The sequence below is a fragment of the Malaclemys terrapin genome, chromosome 4 (genome assembly GCF_027887155.1).
Source record: "Malaclemys terrapin pileata isolate rMalTer1 chromosome 4, rMalTer1.hap1, whole genome shotgun sequence".
Lineage (NCBI taxonomy): Eukaryota > Metazoa > Chordata > Testudines > Emydidae > Malaclemys > Malaclemys terrapin.
In genome coordinates this window covers 740448-766057 of record NC_071508.1, presented here as the reverse complement: position 1 = coordinate 766057, position 25610 = coordinate 740448, and the positions used below count along the sequence as shown (strand labels likewise).

The 25610-nt window shown below is 58.4% G+C and overlaps 3 protein-coding genes across 3 annotated transcripts in view; all 3 read left to right on the top strand.

Annotated features, from left to right (window-relative positions):
• The first annotated feature begins 852 nt into the window (after positions 1-852).
• Positions 853-2971, top strand: LOC128836742 (uncharacterized). Its single transcript, XM_054027289.1, has 3 exons — positions 853-941; positions 1693-2025; positions 2384-2971. Exons 1-3 carry the CDS (start codon positions 863-865, stop codon positions 2602-2604), a joined length of 633 nt encoding a protein of 210 aa, XP_053883264.1. The 5' UTR covers positions 853-862; the 3' UTR covers positions 2605-2971.
• A 4269-nt stretch (positions 2972-7240) lies between these two features.
• Positions 7241-10234, top strand: LOC128835494 (uncharacterized). The gene is made up of 5 exons (XM_054025019.1): positions 7241-7283; positions 7663-7946; positions 8003-8567; positions 9143-9258; positions 9763-10234. The coding sequence occupies exons 1-5, from the start codon at positions 7241-7243 to the stop codon at positions 9862-9864; spliced, it is 1110 nt and encodes a 369-aa protein (XP_053880994.1). The 3' UTR covers positions 9865-10234.
• Positions 10235-16194: 5960 nt separating this feature from the next.
• LOC128835491 (signal-regulatory protein beta-1-like) overlaps positions 16195-25610 on the top strand; it is a 47142-nt gene continuing 37726 nt past the window's right edge. The window contains exon 1 of the mRNA XM_054025009.1: positions 16195-16250. Coding sequence (XP_053880984.1) covers positions 16195-16250 — 56 coding nt within the window. The remainder of the gene's footprint in view (positions 16251-25610) is intronic.

Genomic DNA, 25610 nt, shown 5'->3' with positions numbered 1-25610 from the left:
GGGGCTGTGCATTGGGGGGATGTAGCAGGGGGCTATGCATTGGGGCAGGACGGGGGCTGTGAATTGGGGGGATGCTGTGGGGGGCTGTGCATTGGGGGGATGCTGTGGGGCGCTGTGCATTGGGGCAGGGTGGGGGTTGTGTATTGGGGGGATGGGGTGGGAAGGGGGTTCAGCTTTCGGGTGGCCCCATGGGGCAGCACTGGGACACAGGTTGTGAGCTGTTGTCTGAATAAAGCTGCTGGTGATGCACGATCTGTGTCCTTGTCTGCAATGCGGGGGGGTGGGGGTGAACCCCGCAGCTGGGCCCCCATCCCCGCCCCACACTCTCTGCGCCTGGGGTGGTGGGACAGGCCCCCCTGGAGGGGAACGGGGGTTGCCCCATCCCAGGGGGTGCAGGGTCCGGCCCCTCTCCCTGCTGGGACGCTGCCCGGGAGGGAGGAGAGGGTGTCCCGTGGCCGGGGCATTGGCTGAGGCCTGGCCGGGCTCGGGCAGCGCTGCCCCCGGGAAGGGGCGACTATGACCCGAGGGGAGCGGAGCCCAGAGCCGGGTGGGGGGTCACACACCCCTGGGCTGGGGTCCCCGCGCCGACACAGAGCAGGGCTGGGGCAGGGACCCGCCTCCGCAGGCCCGGCTGGGACAGCCCTACATGGGGGTCCTGGGGGTCCCTGGGTCCCGGCCCCACAAGGTCACCGGTTGCCTCAGGATAAAAACAACCCTGGCAGAAGGCGCCGACGTGCCTGGGGGAATGGGACGGGACGTCCCAGCCAATCAGGGGGCTGCTGGCCACATTCGGGGCTTATCGGGGCCCTGCCACACGGCTGGCCCTTTATCAGCACGGCCCTGGCACTCCGGTGCAGTGACGATGCCTCCTGCCCCCCTGCGCGCACCCCCAGAGATGTGTCTGCGCGGGGCCGTGCTGGCCCTGTGCTGCGTGGCAGCTGGTGAGTATGGGGCCTGTCCCGCCGCAGGCCCCCCTGGGTCTCCCCAAGACCGGCCCCTCACTGCCCCGGGATCTCCCTGAGACTGGCCCCTCACTGCCCTGGGGTTCCCCTGGGTCTCCCCGAGACTGGCCCCTCGCTGCCCCGGGATCTCCCCAAGACAGGGCACCTCACTGCCCCGGGGTTCCCCTGTGACCTCCCCAAGACGGGGCCCCCCACTGCCCTGGGGGTTCCCCCTGAATCTGCCCAAGACAGGCAGTGAGGGCAAGGGGGGCAGGAGCCAGCGCAGCGGGGAGATGAGAACTGCCCCTGCTTCCCCAAAGAGGGAGGGCCAGGCAGTTCCCCCCATCACCCCAGGGCAGGGTGTGGGGACCCCAACAGAGCTGGGGGGCAGGGCCAGGGGGCTGGAGAACGACCTGGCCTGGAGAGATTCAAGGCCCATCCAAAGGTTTGGGAGCAGCAGGAACTGTCCTGCAGGGAGCAGAGGCAACCCCAGCCCAGGAGGGGTCCCCCCGCCCCAGAGGATCCTGGGAGAGAATGGGGCGCCCCCCGCCCCAGAGGATGCTGGGGGAGAATGGACACACCCCAGAGGATGCTGGGAGAGAATGGGGCGCCCCCCGCCCCAGAGGATGCTGGGGGAGAACGGACACGCCCCAGAGGATGCTGGGAGGGACGGGCGCCTGGCTGGCAGTGCAGCGGGCGGGCCCATGGCAGACCAGCCCCGGCGGGGGTGACCCTGCCCCTCTCCCCGCAGCGGCCTGGCTGCAGGTGTCGGTGGGCCCCTCGCCGGTGCGGGCGCGCCCCGGGCAGCGCGTGGTGCTGGAGTGCCTCGTCGGGGCCGACTACCCGCCCCTGGAGCTGGAGCAGCTGCAGGTGCGCTGGCGGCACGAGGGGCGCACGGTGCTGGAGTTCGCCGGGGCGGTGCGGGCGGCGCGGGCGGGACTCAGCCTGGCCGAGGACGAGGTGAGGAACGGGAACGTCTCGCTGGTGCTGCAGCGCGTCACCGCCAGCGACAGCGGGGAGTGGACCTGCTACATCCTCTACCCGCCCGACCAGGCCCAGGGCAGCCTCACCCTGCGCGTGGCAGGTGAGCACGGGGGTGGGGGCAAAGCAGCACCAGCGCCCCCTGCTGGGGGGCACCGACCCGCCCGCACGGCCTGTCCCCCCCCCCGGGCACCCGCACCCGCCCGCATGGCCTGTCCACCGCCCCCCCCGGGCACCCGCACCCGCCCGCATAGCCAGTTCTCCTGCCCCCACAGCGCCCCCTCCTGGGGGGCACCGCCCCACCCCACTCCTCATACTGCCTGCACCCACCTGCCTTGCCAGTACCCCGCCGCGCTCCCCATCACCGCCCCGCGGGGTGAGGCTGTGGCTGGAGTGGGGCAGGCTGCCGAGGGGCTGGGACCCTGCAGTGACCCTGACACGGTGCCGTGCTGTTGTTGCAGACCCGACGGTGCCCCCCAACACCTGCCCCCTGGGCGGGGGCACCCCACGGCTGCAGCAGCTGGAGGAGGTGATCGGGGGCTGCGTCCGCTCGGCCAGCGAGCTCCAGCGGCACCTGGCCCGGCTGGCTGCCGAGGTGAAGGAGTGTCTGGGCAGCCCGGAGGCCGAGGAGAGCCCACCCCGGGCACAGGCTGAGAGCGCCAACCAGACGGCACAGGCGTGAGCCCTCGGTCGTCCGCCCAGCGCCCGCTGGGCTCGCAGCGTCCCCGGACACAGCTCCCGCACACACCCTGGGATCCCCGGGGATGGACGGGGACACCCACATCACAGCAACGGCTTCGCTTCCGCAGGGTGTGACCGCAAATCCAGGGGGCCGGGATCCTGCGCGCACATGGGGACACAGGCCCCGTCTCCCCTAAGGGGCTCTGGGATGTCTCGAGCTGCTGGGGACGCCTGGGGCCGGATGTCAGATGGGGGAGGCTGGCAGGGTCAGGGGCTGACGGCTGGACGCCCATGGGGGGGTCTATCTGCCTGCACTGTGGCTGTGCCGCTGGGAGACCCCGGGTAGCGAGCTGGGCGGGGACAGCGGGGGTGGGGGGCATCCATGGGGGGCTGTTGTTCGGCGTGTTGGGAGGGGGCTGCATGGTGTGTGATCAGCTCCCAGCGTGGTGCCAGCTGCAGCGCGCGGATAAGGAATAAAACGCTCGTCACGCTCCGTGTCCTGCTGCCAGTCGGCGGCCGCGTGTCCCTATCCCCGGTGGCTCCGGCCCCTGTGGGGGGTGTATGGACTGGGGCCGATCCTTCTCCCCCCTGTCATTTGCCCTGGGCTTCACCCCCTGTGACGGAGCAGGGAGCAGGGCGGATTTGACCTGGGAGTTACATTGACCTACCTGAGCTGTAACCTGAGCCAGGAGGGGGGGGGGGGGGAGTGACACCTTCTGCCCGGGAGACAGAACAAAGGAGAGGAGGAGCAGAGGGGAGGGGGGAGAAGCTGCTGGAGGGATTTGGGAGTTTTCAGTTTGGGGCTGGGAGGTGCAATGCAGGGAACCCCAAGCTGGGGTCTAAGCTCCCTGCGCTCCCCAAAAGGACTTGACTGAGGGGTCCTGGTTGTATCTACAAGCTCTGCTGTAGACTGTGTTCCTGTTCTCCAATAAACCTTCCCCTTTACTGACTGGCTGAAAGTCACGGGGAATCGCAGGAAGCCGGGGGTGCAGGGCCCGTGACAGCCCCCCACACCCCGATTCCCTGCTGGGCCCCGTCCCAGGGTGGCCCCCTGCCAGGGTGGGCAGGCTTTGGGCTGCCCTCAAGCCCACGCTGGGTCTGCCTGGCGCAGAGCCCCCCGGCGGCACCGCCCCCCCCCCCCCCGCTAGGGAAGGAGGTGCCGGGCGGTGGGTCGGGGTGAGCAGAGGCGGGTACGCCGGGTGCAGGCCGGGCATGGCCGAGCAGTTGCTGAGAGCTGTAGCCAACGCGTACGGGGCGGTGGTGCCCGGGCAGCCAGCGTGTGCTTAGCCCCACAGCGCAGGGGGAGGAAATGCCGCACACCCCACGGACACGGGGGTGTCTCTGGTTACCCACATGTCCCCTGCAGGCTGACTGCACTGGGCCTCAGGGGACACCCCGTCTGGTCCCTGGGAACAGCTCCCCGAATGCACCTCTTTGCACCCCCCCTTTGCACCCTGCCCTGGGCAGTGCCACCTGCAGGAGCCCTCAGGGAGGGACGAACCCCGCACCGACCACGGGGAGCTGCTGCCCCATACCCGGCTGGGAGGGGGCCGACAGACAAGGGCGTGGATAGAGCAGGCCTGGGAGAGCGGGGGGGGGGGTCTCCGTGGGGTCCCCGAGGAGGTTGGTGCCCCAGGGGTTGCCGTGCTGGCCCCGTCCCCACGGCTCAGGACCCCCCCTGGGTGGACGTGGAGCCAGCCGAGGGCAGCGCTGCAGCGGGTGTGGGGTTTTCCCGGGGGTCACATTCAGCCAGACGGCCCGACCCCACCTTCCAGCGACGGTCGAAGGGTCCCCGTGTGCCCCGCCCCCCCCAGAGGTGCCCCCCCGCCGGGAGCGGACACAGCCCTGCCCGGAGGCGCTGCTGCCGGTCACACGCCGGAGGGAAGGGGGGAGATGGGGGGGGGGCGGCCGTGGCTGCTGCGGGGCGTGGGGGCTACGCGGGGCCGGGGGGGGTCACTGCCAATGGCTCCGAGGTGCCCCCCCCGGGGCCCGGGCGGGGCTGGAGCTGCCAGCGGCGAGGCGAGGCGCAAACATTGCGCAATTCTCCAGCTTTCGCTTTCGCTGTGCCCTGTGCGGGGGGGGGGGGGGGGAGCGGGGGCAGCTCGGCCCTGCAGCTCCCCCGGCTCACAGCCCCCCCAGGTCAGTGACGGGGCGAGCAGCGGGTCCGGGGGGGGGCTCAGTACTGGGGGGCGGGGGGGTCCCTGCGCTCAGGGGCTGAGGCGCTTCTGGCTGCGCAGAAACTAGAGTCTGGGGCTAAAGCAGAGAAAGGAGCCCGGACGCCTGGGTTCCCTGCCCGGGGCTGGGGGTTAGAGCAAGGGGGCTGGAAGCCAGGACTACTGGGTTCTCTCCCTGGGTCTGGGCGGGGAGTGGGGGCTGGTGGGTTAGAGGCTGAGCAGAGGGAGCTGGGAGCCAGGACTCCTGGGTTCCCTGCCCGGCTCTGGAAGGGAATGTGGTGCCGGTGGTTAGAGCGGGGGCGGGCCTGGGAGCCAGGACTCCTGGGTTCTATCCTCAGTCTTCCAGTGATTTGCTGCATCACGTTGGGCTAATTTCCCTGCCTCAGTTTCCCCATCTGTGCAGCAGGGATAGCAGCACTCCCCCTGTCCCGCAGTGCATTAGGGAGGCTTGTCTATCCCCTGTGGCCTGCTCCGAGGTGGGATGTGGGGCAGGCCAGAGCAAACGCAGGGGGCGATCGCTGGGAACCTCCCCCAGAAGCCGTCTCCATTAGCCTCGGCCCGCTCCGTGTCCGGCTGGGTCCAGGGGGTTGGATCAGGCTGTGGGCACTGACCCTGCTCTCTGCGTCCGCCCTCAGGGCACCATCCCGGGGAGGGAGTGGCAGCCGTGCGCGGCGATGGCGGAGGAGCTGCGAACCCTGAACGCGGATCTGCTGGCCATCAGGGGGGCGCTGGAGGCTGCCGGCCCCGCGGGGACCCCTGCCGTGGCCCTGCGGGGGAAGCTGGCCCAGGAGTTCCTGGCCGCAGTTCACGGTTTCCACGCCCGGTTCACTCTGTGCCGGCGGATGCAGGCGGTGTCCCCCAGCGAGCTGGAGGCCCGGCTCCAGGAGGTCTCCGGGGACCCCGGCTGCTGGTTCTACATCGGCTGCACCCGGGCGCTGACGCACTATCTCTGGGAGGCCAGGCCGTGGTGCCAGGCCTGGCAGCGCAGGGCAGCTGGCTACGAGAAAACCTGGACCTACTACTGCCGGCCGGGGCCAGGGGCCGGGCTCTGCACCATGAGGCACCTGCTGGACCGGTTCTGTGGCACCCACCCCCGCTGCCTCAACGTCTCACACTTCAGGAACGGCCCGGTCAGCATCGTCTTCCTGGTGACCTACGCCCAGCGGGGCAGCCGGCCGGGGGAGCCCGCCGAGGACATGGAGGCGGCGCTGCGCGGCATCGCTGCCCACTTCCGCCACCGGGGGGCGCCGGCAGATGAGCTGGTGCAGTTCCTCAAGGACGACTTCCGCCAGCTGATGGGGCGGTACCCGGGCTACCTGGCACAGTGCCGGGCCATGAGCCAGATCCCCCCGGGGGGCTTCCCGGGACGGGCCCGGGAGATCCTGGCAGGGCTGGGGCCAGCGGAGGGGGTCCTGGCGGGCACGGTGCCGGACGGGGTGATCTCCATGCGGCCCTGCCTGTGGGAGGTGGGGGCGGGCGAGGCGCAGGCCAGCGAGAAGCTGCACACGTACTTCACCAGGCTGGACGGTGCCCTCGACGCCAAGCGTCTGCTGGAGGAGATCTGGGGCCACCCCCGCTGCCTCGACAGCCGCCGGCGCTGGGGGGGCAGGTCGGGGACTCAGCCGGGGGCCTTCCTGTACCTGGCGATATTCCGGGGGGCCTGCGTCCCAGGCGGGCCCTGAGCAAAGGGGCTGACCTGGTGCCACTGCCCAGCCCCGAGTGCGTGTGGCTGGGGCGTCCGGACCCCCAGCCATCGCCCGTGCCAGGAGCTCATCGCGAGCGGGGTCCCTGGAGGAGTCGTGTGGCGCTGTGCCACGCGAGGGATGAGAGGGAAACCAAGGCAGCCTGCTGCTTCCCACCGCCGACAGCTGGGACCTCTGCAGGCACCTGGACGATCTGCTCCCCGCCGATACCTTGGCGGCTGTCCCGGTGCCCGGGGCCTGGGCGAGCCTTGGAACCGAGCCGGGCGGCTGACATGTGCCGCGCTCTGCACCCAGCCGGGCAGGAGCAGCTGCTGTGGCTGGGGAGGGGCGTTACAGGCCTGTCCGAGGCAGCCCTGGCCTGCTCTTTTAGGCTGCCCAGAGCCGGACGTGCACAGCAGAGGGAGGAAGGGATTTGGCCCAGGTCACACAGACCGTCGGTGGCAGAGGTGGGAACTGGACCCAGGAGTTCTGACTCACCGTCCACTGCCCGACCCTCTGTGGGGCTGCAAAGGGGAGGGGAGAGTGTGGGGCCTGGCCACTCGTTGGGGGGCTGTAACCCAAAGCAGCCTCGGGGCCCCGTTCAGCCTGACACCTCCTGGCTGCGAGCAGGGCTCTGTGGTTCGCACACCGCGGATGTGTGTGTGTGTTATTCTTAGACACACACACCTCTGCCGGGTGTATTTTAAGCAGGCGGGGGAATGACCCAGCCCCCGCCCCACGGCCCCAGCGAGCAGGGGAAGCTCAGTCCAGCCTCGCCGCCATGGCCGTGGGGATCGCGCTGCTCCTCGGGCTGGGGAGTGCCGGTGAGTATGGGGGGAATCGGGGGGGGCTGCCTCTCTGACCCCCATCTGCCCCAGCCAATGCCCGGGTGTGAGGGGTCCGGAGCCCAAAACCACAGGGGGTCATTTGAAAAAACAGCTGGGGGTGGCTGGCTGGGGGGCGGGAGGGGGGCAGGGACTCGGACGGGGGCCTTTCCCCTCTGGAGGGTGCTGGCTCTAATCCCGCCCTAAGGCAGGGGACTGGCGGGCTCAGGGGGTGGCGGATGGGGCAGGGGCCTTTCCCCTCTGGGGGGCACCAGCTCCAATCCCGCCCCAGGGCAGGGGGCTGGTGGGCTGTGGGGGGAATGGGACATGGGGCCCTTCCCCCCCAGGACCCCAGATCTGTATCGTGCTTCCCCCACAGCCGGCGCGTTCCCTGTCTCCACCGACCCCTCCCCGGTGATGGGGCTCCTGGGCTCCGACATGCTCCTGAAATGCAGCTTCCCCGCGGACCTGCGCGGTGGGGCGAGGGACGAGATGCTGCTGGTCCGCTGGTACTTCCAGGGGAGGCGAGTGGCTGAGTTGGACGGCATCCCCATCACCACCCGGGTGGGCGCCATCCTGTTCTCCCAGCAGCAGGGCCACGCCCAGGCCTCGCTGCTCCTGCCCGGCGTCACGCTGGCCGACCAGGGCCACTACCGCTGCTCCGTCCACTATGCCGGGCAGCACGGGGAGGGGACGGTCCAGGTGCAAGTTGCAGGTAGGAGCGCGAGCACAGGGGCCTCCCCAGGTCGTATTCCCACTGCCCTGGGTGCTGGGGCCGTGTGTCTGGCAGAGCAGGGGGCCCAGGCGCGGCCCCAGCCCCAGAGCCTCGGCCAGGGCCAGCGCCTGCAGCTGCCGGGGCAGGGGGTCGGCAGGGTGCGGGCAGGGTGCGGCTGGGGAGATGGCTAGCGGGCAGGGCAGGCAGGAGTCTGCCCTGGAAGCCTCCCCCGCCCAGGTTACTGGACTCCCCGTCTCTGTCTCCCCCAGCACTGCCGCGGGTCGAGGTGCCCAGCCCCGTGGTGCAGAGGGACGAGGACAGCGCCCTGGTGTGCTGCGTGCGGGGGTTTTACCCCCAGGACATCGCAGTGTCCTGGCTCCGGGACGGGCAGGAGCTAAACGCCTCCGTCTTTGCCGCGCGCCGGGGGCACCGGGACGGGACCTTCAGCCTGGTGACCGTCTACAGATTCACCCCCACGGAGCGGGATCTGGGGACGCTGTTCTCCTGCCGGGCACAGCACCCCCTGCTGAACCAGTCCCGCCAGGCCGACTTCCGGATCGCCTTCAGGGGTGAGGCCGCCATGTCGCCCTGGCCTGGGTGCCCCTCACTGCGGTATCAGCCCCACCACGGCCCGCCCCATCCAGCCAGCAGCGCAGCCTTGTTCCCCTCCGTCATTCTCAGGGGGTCGGTTCTCAGGGCTCACAGCCCAGGCGCTGCTGGGGGATGGGTCCTGGGCTGCAGCTGGGAATCCCCGGTCCCATTACCCCTCGTCCTGCCCGCTCCGTCCCCACGGAACGATCCTGGGCTGGGCCGGTACGTCCCCAGTCTAGAGCGACTCAGCCCCTGCCCTCTCCCCCGTACCTCGGCCCTCGGTCGGGCGCAGCGCTGGTCCCCGAACTCCAGCTTCCCTTGTTCCAGGGCTGTACGTAGCCCGGGGGTGGCTCCCACCGGGGCAGGCAGGTCCCTGGGGGGTCCGAGTGTGTCCGTGTGATACCCCAGGAGCTGGGGTCGGGGGCAGGAGAACCGGGAATCGGTGGGTGCTGGGGTCCCCGGGGGATTGGCAGTCGCTGGGCTTGGTGGGATCCCGGGGGGAGCAGGGAGGGCAGCGACCGAGAGGTCTCTCTGATCTGTGTGTCCCCAACAGCTGGCGGGCTGGAGATGGGGCTCAGGGTCCTGCTGTGGGTGCTGCGAGCGTCACTGCTGCTGGCCATGGCCATGGGGGGCTGGCTCTACTGCGACACCAGCAGCCAGCCGAGGAAGGTGAGGGCTGAGTTTGCCAACTGAGTGCCCAGCATTGGCCCCAGCATCGCTCCCCCGGCTAACACGGATCCTTCTGGCCCTGTCTGCGCTGGGTCTGACACGTCCTCCCCTCACCCCTCGTTCCCAGGGACGGCCCAGAGCCCGTTTCGCTCCGTGCAGCCTCGTCCTGGCCGGGCGCTTGTGGGGCCAGACGCTCCAGAGCGGGGCAAAGAGCCGGGACAATTTGGGTGTCCTGAGAGACATTCCCGGGACGGCACAGGAAAAACAGGGCCTGCCCCAGTGACAGGGGTGTGTGTGTGTCACCCTCACACATGGGGAGAAGCGACCCCCAGGGGGTTGTTCCCTGCACCTTGTCCAGGGAGACGCCCTGTGCTGGCATCAGCACCTGTAACCAGCCCTAGACAGCCGAGGGGCCTGGCCCCTGTGGAGACGGGGCCCCGAGCTGTGACCCACGTCTCTCCCTCTGGGCACTAACTCTGCTCTCCCACCATGGCCGGCGCAAAGATGGTGGAGCAGGTGATGGAGCAGGCGACGGAGCGGATCTGGGACCCCCTGCGTCAGAGGTTCCAGCAGGCTCGGGAGGTGATCTCCTTGTGGAGCAGATAGGAGGATCCCACCGCTGCCTGCAGCACCCTGGCTCTCCGTTCCCGCAGCGCTGTCTGTGCCTCCCGTGCCCCCCTTGTCCTGTGGCATCCGGCGCTCCAGCTGTGACGTTGTGCAGTCTATGTGGTTTTATAAAAATATGGTAATGAGTGAATATAATGTAACTGGGATATGCTTCATGCAAAAGGTCTCTTGTAAGGTATCATTACAAAGCTTATAATCTACTGAGTGTGATCATCCTAGTTGTATAAATGTACCCACTCTTGTATCTGAAGCTAGGAATATGAAATATAACTCTGAGGGCCTATTGCAAAGTGTGGGCCATTAATGGTGGTTTGGAATCTTAATGGCTCCCATCAACCAGGACAATTGACTGTGGATGGCTGTGTTTGCAGGCAAGCCTTCCCGTGAGTCAGGATGGGCGGAATGAAGGCTTGGGGTCTTACAGTGACATGTGATCATGTCACATGAACTGGAATCCATCTTTAACCTGGTGCTTTTCGAGTGGGGGGGAGGTGGAAACCCAGAGGGACAAAGAGTTCTCGCCTTATGCAAAAGATATATAAAGGGGTGGAACTAAACAAAAGGAGGGGAGAGGAGCCATCATGAAGAATCCCCTAGCTATCACCTGAGCTGGAACAAGAGCTGTACCAGGAGGTAGAATTGTGCCCAGGCCTGGAAGGTGTCCAGTCTGAGAAAAACTTGCTGAAGCATCTCTGAGGGTGAGATTATCTGTATTCAGTTTGATTAGACATAATTTGCCCGTTTTATTTTATTTTGCTTGGTGACTTGCTTTGTTCTGTCTGTTACTACTTGGAACCACAAATCCTACTTTCTGTATTCAATAAAATCACTTTTTACTTATTAATTAACTCAGAGTATGTATTAATACCTGGGGGAGCAAACAACTGTGCATATCTCTCTATCAGTGTTATAGAGGGGGAACAATTTATGAGTTTACCCTGCATAAACTTTATACAGATACAGGGTAAAATGGATTTATCTGGGTTTAGACCCCATTGGGAGTTGGGCATCTGAGTGCTAAAGACAAGCACACTTCTGTGAGCTGTTTTCAGGTAAACTTGCAGCTTTGGGACAAGTAATTCAGACCCTGGGTCTGTGTTGGAGCAGACGGGAGTGTCTGGCTCAGCAAGACAGGGTGCTGGAGTCCTGAGCTGCCAGGGAAAGCAGGAGCAGAGGTAGTCTTGGCACATGAGATGGCAGCTCCCAAGGGGGGTTCTGTGATCCATCCCGTCACCAGGAGCGGCTCCCGGTCTTCGGCGGCAATTCGGTGGTGGGTCCCGGAGCGAGTGAAGGACCCGCCGCAGAATTGCTGCCGAAGACCCGGAGTGCGGAAGGACCCCCCCGCCGCTGAATTGCCGCCCCCCAAATCCTGATGCCCTAGGCAACTGCCTAGGTCGCCTAAATGGAAGCGCCGGCCCTGCCCGTCACAGAAGGGTTCCAGCCGCCATGTCCAGCACTCTGTCCTTACTGCTCCGGGGTGTGACTGAGCTGCCGGCCGCAGCAGGAGCTCTCTGCACAGACGCAGCCCGTGTCCCCTCTGCTACCGTCACAGACTCCTGCGTGGTCGCCCCCGTGTCCCCGGCCCCTCGCTGTGTCTGGTGTGTGGCTGGGGTGTGGTTTTCTCTCTGGTCAGCGCTCAGGCCAGCAGTGACGCCGTCTCTCTGCACGCCCTGAGCAGCTGCTGTTACTGGGCTGTGACCCCTCCCTGATCCCCACGGACCCGTCTGCTGGGAACCAGCGCTTGGTCAGGCGTTGCCTGGGGGCGGCTGGGCCCTGCTACTCCCTGCCTGGAACCCTCGGGGCACACACACGTCAACCTTTGACCCCTGACCTGCGCTCAGGTGATCGTTTCTATCTCAGAACGAGTTCAGCTGCTTGTCAAATTCATGCAAATAAAACGAAGGCTGCGCTGCAGGTAGGAGGAAGTGAAGGGACGTGACGATCCCTTTGCAATGGGCTTGGCAGGGACCTGCAGCTGGGGTGTCGCTGGAGGCCTGGTGGCCGCGTTAGCGCTAACAAACCTTAGCTTGAGTGAGGAGCCGGGGCCAGAAGATTTAGCCACAGGGCGTGAGATAGTCTGGTTCCCCCGCCACAGGTTTATGCAGCCAGATCCCTGACCTGCTGTGACATTAGTGATACAATCTGGGACCATATAGATCATTGTTGCAACCAAGGTCCTGTAGTGGCACCAAATCTTGTATAAAGGGGGTCAAATGGGGTGTCTAGGACAAGGTTATGGTTTACTGGTTATGATTATGCTGTCTATATGTGTGTATCAGTTTTGTAGTTGAAGTTATGAATATTGGCTCTATACTGTCTGTATTTCAAACTTATGCTATGCTTCTGGGTGACATCCCAGACAAACTGGTGTTAGCTCTGCCTAGCCTGCTTGATGGCCCATTAATCTTTCTTTGATAGGATAACGAGCCTTGTGGATAAGGGTGAAGCTGTGGATGTGGTATACCTAGACTTTAGTAAGGCATTTGGTATGGTCTCGCATGATATTCTTATCGATAAACTAGGCAAATACAAATTAGATGGGGCTACTATAAGGTGGGTGCATAACTGGCTGGATAACCGTACTCAGAGAGTTGTTATTAATGGTTCCCAATCCTGCTGGAAAGGTATAACGAGTGGGGTACCGCAGGGGTCTGTTTTGGGACCGGCTCTGTTCAATATCTTCATCAACGACTTAGATATTGGCATAGAAAGTACGCTTATTAAGTTTGCGGATGATACCAAACTGGGAGGGATTGCAACTGCTTTGGAGGACAGGGTCATAATTCAAAATGATCTGGACAAATTGGAGAAATGGTCTGAGGTAAACAGGATGAAGTTTAACAAAGACAAATGCAAAGTGCTCCACTTAGGAAGGAACAATCAGTTTCACACATACAGAATGGGAAGAGACTGTCTAGGAAGGAGTACGGCAGAAAGGGATCTAGGGGTTATAGTGGACCACAAGCTAAATATGAGTCAACAGTGTGATGCTGTTGCAAAAAAAGCAAACCTGATTCTGCGATGTTTTAACAGGTGTGTTGTTGGCAAGACATGAGAAGTCATTCTTCCGCTCTACTCTGCTCTGGTTAGGCCTCACCTGGAGTATTGTGTCCAGTTCTGGGCGCCGCATTTTAAAAAAGATGTGGAGAAATTGGAAAGGGTCCAGAGAAGGGCAACAAGAATCATTAAAGGTCTTGAGAACATGACCTATGAAGGAAGGCTGAAAGAATTGGGTTTGTTTAGTTTGGAAAAGAGAAGACTGAGAGGGGACATGATAGCAGTTTTCAGGTATTTAATAGGGTGTCATAAGGAGGAGGGAGAGAACTTGTTCACCTTAGCCTCTAAGGATAGAACCAGAAGCAATGGGCTTAAACTGCAGCAAGGGAGGTCTAGGTTGGACATTAGGAAAAAGTTCCTAACTGTCAGGGTGGTTAAACACTGGAACAAATTGCCTAGGGAGGTTGTGGAATCTCCGTCTCTGGAGATATTTAAGAGTAGGTTAGATAAATGTCTATTAGGGATGGTCTAGGCGGTATTTGGTCCTGCCATGCGGGCAGGGGACTGGACTCGATGACCTCTCGAGGTCCCTTCCAGTCCTATAATCTATGAATCTATGAATCAGCTATACAATGGACTCATTGAGAGAAGGCAGATACGCCTTGTGACTCAGCAAAGTATGCAGGGACTGGCCCATGTGACTCCAGACTCCATTTTGCTGTAATTTCCCACAGTAAGGACAAAGAGGTGTTCTTACACCTGGAAAAGACTATAAAAGGCTGATGCCTCATCTCCATCTTGTCTTCAATCCTGCTTCTTACCTCTGGAGGGACTTTGCTACAAGCTGAAGCTCTGAACAAAGGACTGAGGATCCATCCCAGCTGGGGATGTTCCAGAGACTTGATTTGAACCTGCAGTTTATTCCATCGCTGCTGCAAGCCTGAACCAAGAACTTTGCCATTACTGTATGTAATTGATTCCATTTAACCAATTCTAACTCTCATCTCTATCTTTTTCCTTTTATGAATAAACCTTTAGATTTTAGATTCTAAAGGATTGGCAGTAGCGTGATTTGTGGGTAAGGTCTGACTTGTATATTGACCTGGGTCTGGGGCTTGGTCCTTTGGGATCAGGAGAACCTTTTTCTTTTACTGGGGTATTGGTTTTCATAACCATTCGTCCCCATAACGAGTGGCACTGGTGGTGATACTGGGAAACTGGAGTGTCTGAGGGAATTTCTGGTGAGCCTTGTGGTTATCCAGTGGGGTGGTTTGCCTTAGAGGTGGAGAAACCCCAGCCTTGGGCTGTAACTGCCCTGTTTTAAGCGATTTGTCCTGAATTGGCGCTCTCAGTTGGGTCCCGCCAGAACCGCATCGTTACACCTGCGCCACAGAGACCCCTCCAGCTGTGCAAACACTTACAACTGTCCAAAGCCCAGGAACGGCAAACGTGGGCACGTGGCCGAGACATACAGGTCTTTTGCATCAGCTTTACGTGGTCGGCAAAAACAAAACAAAGAGAGAAAAATAACAATTTAAATACTGTACCTGTAGTGTGGGCGATTCCGCCCGCCATTCCACTCAATGTAATGTTGACTATACGCGGTTTTCGCTTTACGCGCTGACTGCAGAACGTAACCGCAGCGTAAGATGAGACAGACCTGTAATCCCATGTGGTCTCAGAAAGGGGGGGGGGGGGTATCAGGGATAGGTGGGGAACCAAACCCGGCCCTCAGGGGGATCTCGGGCCGGCAGGGCGGTGACGCCCTTAACGCTAATCTCCCCGGAAGGGGAACCCGCGGCCCGTGGCCCTGTGAGTGTTCGCGGTGCAGATCCTGCTGCGATGCTTGTTTCTCTCGTTCTGTGACTTTGCTTATACTTATCACGGCGTTAATAAAACTCAGACAGTCTCTGTGCGTCTCACACTCAGCTTCACGATCACGCTCTGCGTAGCCAGGAGAGAACGAACCTGTCGCTAGTGACAAGTGCCTCTGGCATTGCCTGTGCCCGGCTGGGCCCTGCTACGTCCAGGCTGACCCCCCGCTCAGGGCGCAGCCCCCTCAGGGCAGACTCACAGGCCGGCAGGGCAAGGTCCAGGCTGTCCGGGGCACTCTGCAGTTCCTGCCATCGGAGCAAAACCCCTCCCCAAAACTCTTCACCCGACAAGAGCCGGGAAAGGGCTGAGCCAGCGAGCTGCCTGCAACCCACCCCCGCCCCTGGGTGTCCGGAGTCAGGGCCAGTCTGGGCTGAGCCACCTAACGAGTGCAGCCGGCCCCTGATTGGCTCCGGCGCCTGATTGGTGGGAAGACTCACAGACAGCAGCTCACCCCAGCAGCAGCAGCATCAGTAGTAGGTTGGTGGCTGTGATAGAGTCGGGGCCTGTGTGGTGACCCCACCCTGACCCCCGGCTCCTATTGCTGGCCCCGGGTTTATCCTGGGCTGCAATTCCTGGTACCAACTCCTGCTCTAACCACTGTGCGAAACAGCCCCCGTCCCCGTCACGGGCACTCGGCTTGTCTGTCAGACCCCTCCCCCATTCTCTGTTCAGCTGGGGGGGCTGGGGTTATGGCCGGGGTGCTCTGTCAGACCCCTCCCCCATTCTCTGTTCAGCTGGGGGGGCTGGGGTTATAGCTGGGGTGCTGTCAGACCCCTCCCCCATTCTCTGTTTAGCTGCGGGGGGGTGCTGGGGTTATGGCTGGGGTGCTCTGTCAGACCTGTTGGTGTCACTAGGCATCACCCTAGGTAACTCGGGGGGTTGGAAGACCCGAGAGTCGATGAAGCCCCTGCCCCGCTCTAGGCTAAAGTGAATCAAAGCCCCTGCATGTTAAACTTTACTAACCTCACAGGCCAGCAGCTGGGAAGCGGTAGCGATAAGGGAATCCTACGTGCTTCTAGCTAAAGGACAAGATTACTTGCAGAAAGAAACAGTGAGAACAAGCTGCACAGCCAAGGTCCTGTAATGTAGCCAGAGGGAGAAAGGGGGAGAGGTGGGAATGGAGGAGGGGGGGTGAGAAAGGGTGGGGGAAGAAGGGAAAGGGTTAGTTACAAACTGTATAAAAGATAAAGGCTGCTTATGTTGGTGTGCTTGATTTGAGACGTGCCTGTCTCCTTGCACCACTTTGAGATCTCAAATAAACTTTGTTTGCTTCTCCACCCTGGTGTGTTTATTGACGTGACGCACACCGGGCAACGGACCCCGCTGTTGCTTTCCATGGGCACTCTGTGCCGGCAACAGTTTTGGCGCCCAACATGGGGCTCGAGGCTGAAATTTAGCCTTGCCCGGATCCCTCCTGGCAGCCGACGGATTGCGGCGATGCCCGACGCCCAGAGCTCACCGGTGACTTCATTGGGGGCCTCAGCGGAGACACGGTTTGGTCGACCCCGGAGGGCACTATGGTGCAACACGCTCAAGTAGTGGAGAAGCAGCTGCGGGCGACGGTGAGGAACCGGTCCCGTGGATAAGGTAGGAACAGTCCAGTGGTGTGGACTTCTACCTGTTTTGACCTGGGGACGCCCAGTGTCTCCCTAGGGTATGGGGCAGGGACAGAGTACTGCAGGCAGGGCAAGGTGTACGTCCTTAGAATGCATTCTGGTGAACTGAAAAGTGTTTGGATCGGATCCGTTGACTAAAAGTAGATTGAAAAGGTTCTGTACAGTAGACTGGCCTCAGTATCAGCTAGAGGACCAGGAAAGGTGGCCACCGGAGGGATCACTTAATTATAACACGATCCTTCAATTGCTTCTGTTTTGTCAGCAGACGGGTAAATGGAATGAACATATGTATGTACAGTTGTTTATGTTGCTAAGAGATAGGTCAGATCTTTTGCAAAAGTGTAATTTGACTCCGAGAGGTTCGGTAGTAGCTACTGTTAGTCCCCAGAACCCCCCCCCCCTACGCTGTAATGGCAGGTCCGGGGTCCCCTTCGGCTATCACACCCCCACCATATAAAGACAAGGTGTCTCAGGTCCCAGAGATTGCCCCCTCGGTGGAATTTTATCCGTTGATCACCGAGACCGTGGTGTCCAGACATGGCTCAAATAGGAATCAGGCCACTACTATGCAGGTCTATACACATGTGCCTTTTAACCCAGTGGACCTAGCAGCTTTTAAGGCACAGGCAGGGGAATTCTCAACGAATCCAAGCAAGTTTATCTCGGTCTTTGAGGGGTGTCTGGCTAGCCATAAGCCTGACTGGGATAACTGTAATATCCTCATGAGGACCCTGCTGTTGAGGAGGAGGAAAAGAAAAACTAAAAAGGTTAAAACACTGGGATTGGGAGCTTATGAACAATATCAAGCCAATTTGGCAGAGACCATCTAAGGAGGTCAAAGAAGATGAAGTAACCCTCACCTTACCCCCCAAGAAAGCGTGGAGAATGACCCTTGCAATTGAGCCCTCAGCCATGCAAGCCCCAGAGTGGAGCCAGAAGAAGGACAAAAGGAGGGTTAAAAAGCAGCTTTGCTGGACAGTGCTGGCCCAGGGATTTAAAAATTCCCCCACCCTTTTCAGCCAGGCCCTGGCCAGAGACTTGGAGGAGTGGGACAATGAGGACAGGGTCTTCCTCCTGCAATATGTGGATGACTTGTTAATTGCCGCTGTGGGTCTCACCCCTTGCCTTAAAGCCACTGTGAGTCTCCTGAACTTTGTTGGACTCCGAGGAAATCGGGTAGCACAGAGTAAGGCTCAGATCGCCCTCCCAGAAGTACAGTATTTAGGTTTTCACATAAGGCAGGGGGAGTGTCAGCTTTCAAACGAAAGAAAGGAAGCTATCTGCCAAGTTCCTATCCCAAGCAATCGTAAACAGCTCAGGCATTTCTGGGCATGGCAGGCTTCTGCAGAATATGGATCCCAGAGTTTGGACTGTGGGCTAAACCCTTGTACGAATGCGTTAAGGGAGCGGATCACGATCCCTTTCACTGGTCCTCAGAAGCCGACAAGGCATTTAAGGTTTTAAAAAGGAAAGCTATTGGACACCAGAGGTTGTACCGAGTGGAATCCTCAAAAGTGGGTGTGCTTGTCCTGGTTTGTTGCTCCAAAGCTCTGTACAGAAGTTATTTTACTGGAAGGGTGTATAATGGCAATATGTATGTGTTCATTGTTGGGAAAAGGTGTATGAGTGAAGAGTGGAAGTTTCCTTTGTAGGTTTGTGACGTTATTGACATAAACTGGGACCATATAGATCATTGTTGCAACCAAGGTCCTGTAGTGGCACCCAAATCTTGTATAAAGGGGGTCAAATGGGGTGTCTAGGACAAGGTTATGGTTTACTGGTTATGATTATGCTGTCTATATGTATGTATCAGTTTTGTAGTCGAAGTTATGAATATTGGCTCTATACTGTCTGTATGGCAAACTTATGCTATGCTTCTGGGGGACATCCCAGACAAGCTGAGATTAGCTCTGCCTAGCCTGCTTGATGGACCATTAAGGACCATCAGCTATACAATGGACCCATTGAGAGAAGGCAGATACGCCTTGTACCTCAGCAAAGTATGCAGGGACTGGCCCATGTGACTCCAGACTCGATTTTGCTGTAACTTTCCACAGTAAGAACAAAAGAGGTGACCTTACACCTGGAAGAGACTATATAAGGCTGATGCCTGATCTCCATCTTGTCTTCAATCCTGCTTCTTACCTCTGGAGGGACTTTGCTACAAACTGAAGCTCTGAACAAAGGACTGAATGACCCATCCCAGCTGGGGATGTATTCCAGAGACTTGATTTGAACCTGCAGTTTATTCCATCGCTGCTGCAAGCCTGAACCAAGAACTGTGCCATTACTGTATGTAATTGATTCCATTTAACCAATTCTAACTCTCATCTCTATCTTTTTCCTTTTATGAATAAACCTTTAGATTTTAGATTCTAAAGGATTGGCAGTAGCGTGATTTGTGGGTAAGGTCTAACTTATATATTGACCTGGGTCTGGGGCTTGGTCCTTTGGGATCAGGAGAACCTTTTTCTTTTACTGGGGTATTGGTTTTATAACCATTTGTCCCCATAACGTGTGGCACTGGTGGTAATACTGGGAAACTGGAGTGTCTTAGGAGATTGCTTGTGGGACTTGCGGTTAGCCAGTGGGGTGAGACCGAAGTCTTAGTCTGGCTGGTTTGGTTTGCCTTAGAGGTGGAAAAACCCCGGCCTTGGGGCTGTAGCTGCCCTATTTGAGCAATTTGTCCTGAGTTGGCACTCTCAGTTGGGTTCCGCCAGAACCGCATTGTCACAAGGTTAAAAGAAGCCAAGAAAGGGAGAAGGAAAAAGAACAGAACAAGTTAACTGGAAAATATAGCTAGCAAGCTCAGTCCAAAGATACGATGCTGGCCCCTTCCAAGGACATTGTTCACAGCTAAGACTTGGCTGACAACCAAGAAAAGGGGGGCCTGAATGTGCCCAAGCAACTGTGAGATCTGCAAAATACTGCCAGGCATTAATGAAATGTGTTAGGTTTCTTTTCTCACAGATAAAAGAAGTGCTAACCAAAGACCCTAGCAGCCCTGGGTCTGCCGGATCTCTCTAAGCCGTTCCAACTGTCTGTGCATGAAAGGAAAGGGGTGGCCCTGGGAGTGCTTACTCAGTTATTAGACACCTGGAAACGTCCCGTGGCATATTTCTCTAAACAACTGGATCAAGTTGCCAAGGGGTGGCCGGCATGCTTGCGGGCGGTCGCAGCAAGTGCCCTAGTGCTTGGGGAAGCCGAGAAACTGACACTGGGAGGAGCTGTGCAAGTATATACTCCCCATATGGTCCAAGCCCTGCTGGATACTAAGGGTGGTCTCTGGCTTACACAGGCTCAGGTAGCTCGGTATCAGGCAAAACTGTTAGAAAATCCCGAAGTTACCCTACAGACCCGTCCCTCCCTAAATCCAGCGACCCTGCTACCGGAGACAGAGGAGCAGGAACACGACTGTTTGGAGGTCATAGATGCCCAATACTCCAGCCGCCCGGACTTAAAAGATCAACCCTTCACGAATGCTGATTATGAGTGGTATATCAACAGCAGTAGTACTGTTACAAACGGACAAAGGAGGGATGGCTCCACTCCACGGAAGGAAAAATCCTCCTACCAAAGAATCTAATACGGCTAGCGCTACAGAAACTACCTCAGACCACCCACGCTGGCAGAGAGGCTTCCCTACGGTGGCCTGATGCTTTGCCCCTTGTTTTGCTCTGAGTCCGCGCTCTCCCTAAGGGCAGGTTAGGGCTTAGTCCCTTCGAGATTATGTTTGGAAGGGCATGGCCTATGAACGGTACACCGGTTCTGTTAGGGGAGTGGGAGGTAGGCTGTGGCTTCTTATCTCAGTACATGTGCTCTGTGTCTGCTGATCTCTGTTCTCTGCACAGGTATACAATAGTCGTGGGACTATTGACATGATCTTCGCTGTGCGTCAGCTACAGGAGAAATGTCAAGAGCAGAATTGTGAACTCTCTACACAACTTTTGTGGACCTCACGAAAGCATTTGACTCTGTCAGTCGCCAGGGCCTGTGGAGGATCATGTCGAAATTTGGCTGTCCAGACAGATTTATACGAATGGTACGTCAATTTCACCACGGTATGATGGCTCGTGTCCTGGATGACGGTGAAACATCTGAGGCCTTCCCAGTCACCAACGGCATCAAGCAAGGGTGTGTTTTAGCACCCACTTTGTTCAGCAGGATATTCTCTGCCACTTTGACTGATGCCTTTCAACACTGCACTGAAGGAGTAGGCATGAAGTATAGAACTGATGGGAAATTATTCAATCTGAGCCGACTGCATGCCATCACCAAGGTGAAGGAAACTGTACTTCGAGACTTTCTCTTTGCTGATGATTGTGCTCTGAATGCTAGTACAGAGCCAGAAATGAAAGCCAGTATGGACAAGTTTTCAACTGCATGCAACAACTTCGGTCTCACTATCAACATCAAGAAGACTGAGGTCATGCACCCGCCAGCTCCCCACGCTCCGTACTCAGAACCGTCCATCACTGTAAATGGACAGAGACTTCAGACAGTGGACCACTCCACGTACCTGGGCAGTACCCTTTCCCGAGCAGTGTCAATCGATGATGAAGTAAACTGCAGAATTGCTAAACCAGCTCTGCATTTGGCCGATTGCACTCCAACGTTTGGGAATGTCGAGGATGCCCTGGGACCCCAAGCTGGACCTAACTGAGGGGGGCCCTGTTGTCTGTGCCTGCAAGACCTGTCTTGGACTGTATTCCTGTCATCCAAATAAACCTTCTGCTTTACTGGCTGGCTGAGAGTCATGGTGAATCGCAGGAAGCCGGAGGTGCAGGGCCCTGAGTTCCCCAATACTCCGTGACAGAGGGATCAGCCTATCAACGAAGCTGAAGATCTACCGAGCAGTGGTGCTTCCAATTCTGCTGTACGCCTGCGAGACGTGGACTGTCTATCGGAGTCATGCACGAAGGCTCAATCACTTCCACATTTCCTGTCTGCGAAAGCTTCTAAAAATCCGATGGCAGGACAAAGTGCCTGATACTGATGTCCTTGCTAGAGCCAGTCTGTCGTCAGTTCACACATTGCTGATGAGAGCCCAGACCAGGTGGGCTGGACATGTCGTGAGAATGTCAGAGGAACGCATTCCTAAACAGCTCTTCTACGGAGAACTCACTCCGGGAAAGCGCGCCCATGGAGGACAAAAGAAGCGGTTCAAGGACACGCTGAAGACCTCTTTGAAGGCCTTGGAGATCAACACCGCCACATGGGAAACCTTCCCACTGAACCGTTCAGCACGGCGCAGCCTCATTCACACAGGCAGTAACACCTCTGAGGCGAGGCGTATTGCTGAGGCTGTAAAAAAGCGTGAGCTGCGCAAGTCCAGAGCTGCTCGTACATCATCGACAGTGCCATTACCTGTCTGCCCGACGTGTGATAGGACGTTCCACGCCCGAATCGGACTGATCAGTCATCTTCCGACGCACAAAGCCCGGTCATCGAAAGAATGAGTTGTTGAGGTCCTCATCGATAACGATGGACGAACATCATCATCATCATCATACTAAAGATTTGCAGCCTCTCCCGCGGGATGCCCCGATCCACTCCTTGCAGCCTGGTGACTCCGTTCTCGTTCGGACCTGGAAGGAGGAGCCTCTCCAAGAGAAGTGGAAGGGACCCCACACCGTCCTGCTGGTCTCCCACACAGCAGCAAAGGTCGAGGGACACAAGAACTGGATTCATCACTCCCGTCTGAAGGCAGTGCCCGCTCCTGAACGGAGGACCATCCAGCCTACGGAAAAGACTGCCAGCGACGACCTGGGACTTAAACTGTTATTCAAAAGACAATAAGGTCTGCTGGGAATGCCCTGTGACCCCTTTGGACAGCCACAGCACACTCCCAGCAAAAACTCTGAGCATTGGTTGTGTTTATTTTCACAGGGCCGGCCTAACCTGGTGACCTGGTCCCTTTTGTTTTTAGTCTGCCTGCTATTGGTAATTGTTATTTTGTGGGTACTGGGGGAATTGTAATTGTTAAACCCTAGGGTCACCTGCCCAAAAATGGAATCAGGTCCAGGGTCTGCCACTGTGTTACTCTTTGCCATAGGGGCACTCCTCTCATTGACTCCCATTTCCCCCCAGGCTTTCGAGCAGTGGAAGGCCCAGGAAAAGGAACCCACAGTTTTTGATTCCCTTTGGAGTTGGTTGCCCGACCTAGGAGGACTGGGGGGTGGCCTTGTGTGTCTCCTCCTCACAGGTGTGGTACTGTACCTGGTCACCCTCCTCCTGATTGCTTGTTTTAAGATGCTCCTCCGTAAGCTTTGTGCCCCCCGTTCCCCAAAAGTCCCGACATGCCCTGTCATTGAGAACCCCAGCTTCATGGCACTCAATCGTGTCTTGTCTACAGAATATGAGAAAACTCAGCCAAAAGCTTGTTGGGTATTCTCAAAGGAGGGAGTTGTTGGTGTCACTAGGCATCACCCTAGGTAACTCGGGGGGTTGGAAGACCCGAGAGTCGATGAAGCCCCTCGGCTCTAGGCCACTAGGTAACTCGGGGGATTGGAAGACCCGAGAGTTGATGAAGCCCCCCCGCACTAGGCCAAAGTGAATCAAAGCCCCTGCATGTTAAACTTTACTAACCTCACAGGCCAGCAGCTGGGAAGCAGTAGCGATAAGGGAATCCTACGTGCTTCTAGCTGAAGGACAAGATTACTTGCAGAAAGAAACAGTGAGAACAAGCTGCACAGCCAAGGTCGTGTAATGTAGCCAGAGGGAGAAAGGGGGAGAGGAGGGGGGGTGAGAAAGGGCGGGGGAAGAAGGGAAAGGGTTAGCTGCAAAATGTATAAAAGATAAAGGCTGCTTATGTTGGTGTGCTTGATTTGAGACGTGCCTGTCTCCTTGCACCACTTTGAGATCTCAAACAAACTTTGATTGCTTCTCCACCCTGGTGTGTTTATTGGCGCGAAGCACACCGGGCAATGAACCCCGCTGTTGCTGTCCTCGGGCACTCTGTGCCAGCAACAGACCCCTCCCGCATTCTCTGTTTAGCTGGGGGGGACAGCTGGCAGGGGGGCTGGGGTACTCTGTCAGACCCCTCCCCCATTCTCTGTTTAGCTGGGGGGGGATAGCTGGGGGGGGGCTGGGGTACTCTGTCAGACCCCTCCCCCATTCTCTGTTTAGCTGGGGGGGACAGCTGGCAGGGGGGCTGGGGTACTCTGTCAGACCCCTCCCCCATTCTCTGTTTAGCTGGGGGGGATAGCTGGGGGGGGGCTGGGGTACTCTGTCAGACCCCTCTCCCATTCTCTGTTTAGCTGGGGGGGTTAGGGTTATGGCTGGGGTGCTGGGCTGGGGCGTTGGGCGCCAGGTTCACTTCCCTGCGCTGACACACACTGGCTGGGCCCGGGTGACAAAGTGGGGGGTTTTCTTGTTGTTTTCACTGGTTTGCATGCGGGGGGGTGGGGTGGGGCCACTCAGTGTCCCTGGGTGTTACTGGTTTAACGGGGTGGCAGGAGAGGGAGTTTGTTGGTACAGAGGGCCAGCGAACGGCCTGGAGGATGGAGACCCCAGGACCCAGCTGAGGAGTTACAGCTGGTTCTGGCCAGTGGGGGGACAATGGGCTGCGGGGAGAGGACCCCGGTGACCGGACCAGCTGGTTCCAGCCCGAGGGGGACAGTGTTGTACTTAAAGTACTGCACAGGATCTTTTCAGGGGGAATAAGGCAAAACGCCACATTTATTAGTAATACATGTATTCATTAACACTGTATCATATGCATATAATATATTACACTTACACTCACACACACACACAAACACACTCCGTCTTGTTGTTACCAATTAGTTGCTCCCCTTAACTTCACTGGCCAGGTGAGTTAGATGGGGGAGGGGGTGGAGCCGGGCTTCTGCCGATCCGGATCGATGCTCCCATGTTGACAAGACGAGACCCGGGGTCCTCTGCAAGACACCTCACTTTTATAGCAGCTTTCCTCTTATGCAAATCTATACCAGATTCTGGCCTGGTCTACACTACGACTTTAATTCGGATTTATCAGCTTTAATTCGAATTTACCCTGTAACCGTCCACACAACGACGCTATTTATTTCGATGTAAAGGGCCCTTTAAATCGATTTCTGTACTCCACCCCGACGAGCGGAGTAGCGCCAAAATCGATTTTAACATTTCGAATTAGGGATAGTGTGGCCGCAATTCGATGGTATTGGCCTCCGGGAGCTATCCCACAGTGCATCATTGTGACCGCTCTGGACAGCAATCTAAACTCGGATGCACTGGCCAGGTAGACAGGAAAAGCCCTGCGAACATTTGAATTTCATTTCCTGTTTGCCCAGCGTGGAGAGCACAGGTGACCACAGATAGCTCATCAGCACAGGTAACCATGCAGGCTGATAATCGAAAAAGAGCACCAGCATGGACCGTGAGGGAGGTACTGGATCAGATCGCTGTATGGGGAGAGGATTCAGTGCTTGCAGAACTTCGTTCTAAAAGACGAAATGCAAAAACTTTTGAAAAAATCTCCAAGGGCATGATGGAGAGAGGCCACAATAGGGACTCTGAGCAGTGCCGCGTGAAGGTCAAGGAGCTCAGACAAGCGTATCAAAAAACAAAGGAGGCAAACGGTCGCTCCGGGTCAGAGCCGCGGACATGCCGCTTCTACGCCGAGCTGCATGCAATTCTAGGGGGGGCTGCCACCACTACCCCACCTGTGACCGTGGATTCTGGGTCGGGGATAGTCTCGACGCCTGAGGATTCTGCCGATGGGGGAGAGGAGGAGGAGGAGGATGAGGATGAGCTTGCAGAGAGCACACAGCACTCCGTTCTCCCCAACAGCCAGGATCTTTTTCTCACCCTGACTGAAGTACCCTCCCAAGCCTCCCAAGCCAGTACCCAAGACTCTGACCCCATGGAAGGGACCTCAGGTGAGTTTACCTTTTAAAATATAAAACTTGTTTTAAAAGCAAACGGTTTTTAATGATTACTTTGCCCTGAGGACTTGGGATGCATTCACGGTCAGTTCAGCTACTGGAAAAGTCTGTTAACGTGTCTGGGGATGGAGCGGAAATCCTCCAGGGACATCTCCATGAAGCTCTCCTGGAGGTACTCCGAAAGCCTTGCCAGAAGGTTTCTGGGCAGTGCATCCTTATTCCCTCCTCCATGGTAGGACACTTGACCACGCCATGCTTGCAGCAAGTAATCTGGTATCATTGCCTGACAAAGCCTGGCAGCGTATGGTCCCGGTGTTTGCTGGCATTCAAGCAACATCCGTTCTTTATC

What these genes read in the sequence shown, in the direction of transcription:
- LOC128836742 (XM_054027289.1), top strand. Translation starts at nt 863, where the DNA reads ATGCCTCCTGCCCCCCTGCGCGCACCCCCAGAGATGTGTCTGCGCGGG. An exon ending in CCTGTGCTGCGTGGCAGCTG is followed by an intron (nt 942 to 1,692) that starts GTGAGTATGGGG and finishes CTCTCCCCGCAG; the next exon opens with CGGCCTGGCTGCAGGTGTCG. An exon ending in CCTCACCCTGCGCGTGGCAG is followed by an intron (nt 2,026 to 2,383) that starts GTGAGCACGGGG and finishes CTGTTGTTGCAG; the next exon opens with ACCCGACGGTGCCCCCCAAC.
- LOC128835494 (XM_054025019.1), top strand. Translation starts at nt 7,241, where the DNA reads ATGGCCGTGGGGATCGCGCTGCTCCTCGGGCTGGGGAGTGCCG. An exon ending in CCTCGGGCTGGGGAGTGCCG is followed by an intron (nt 7,284 to 7,662) that starts GTGAGTATGGGG and finishes CTTCCCCCACAG; the next exon opens with CCGGCGCGTTCCCTGTCTCC. An exon ending in CTTCCGGATCGCCTTCAGGG is followed by an intron (nt 8,568 to 9,142) that starts GTGAGGCCGCCA and finishes TGTCCCCAACAG; the next exon opens with CTGGCGGGCTGGAGATGGGG.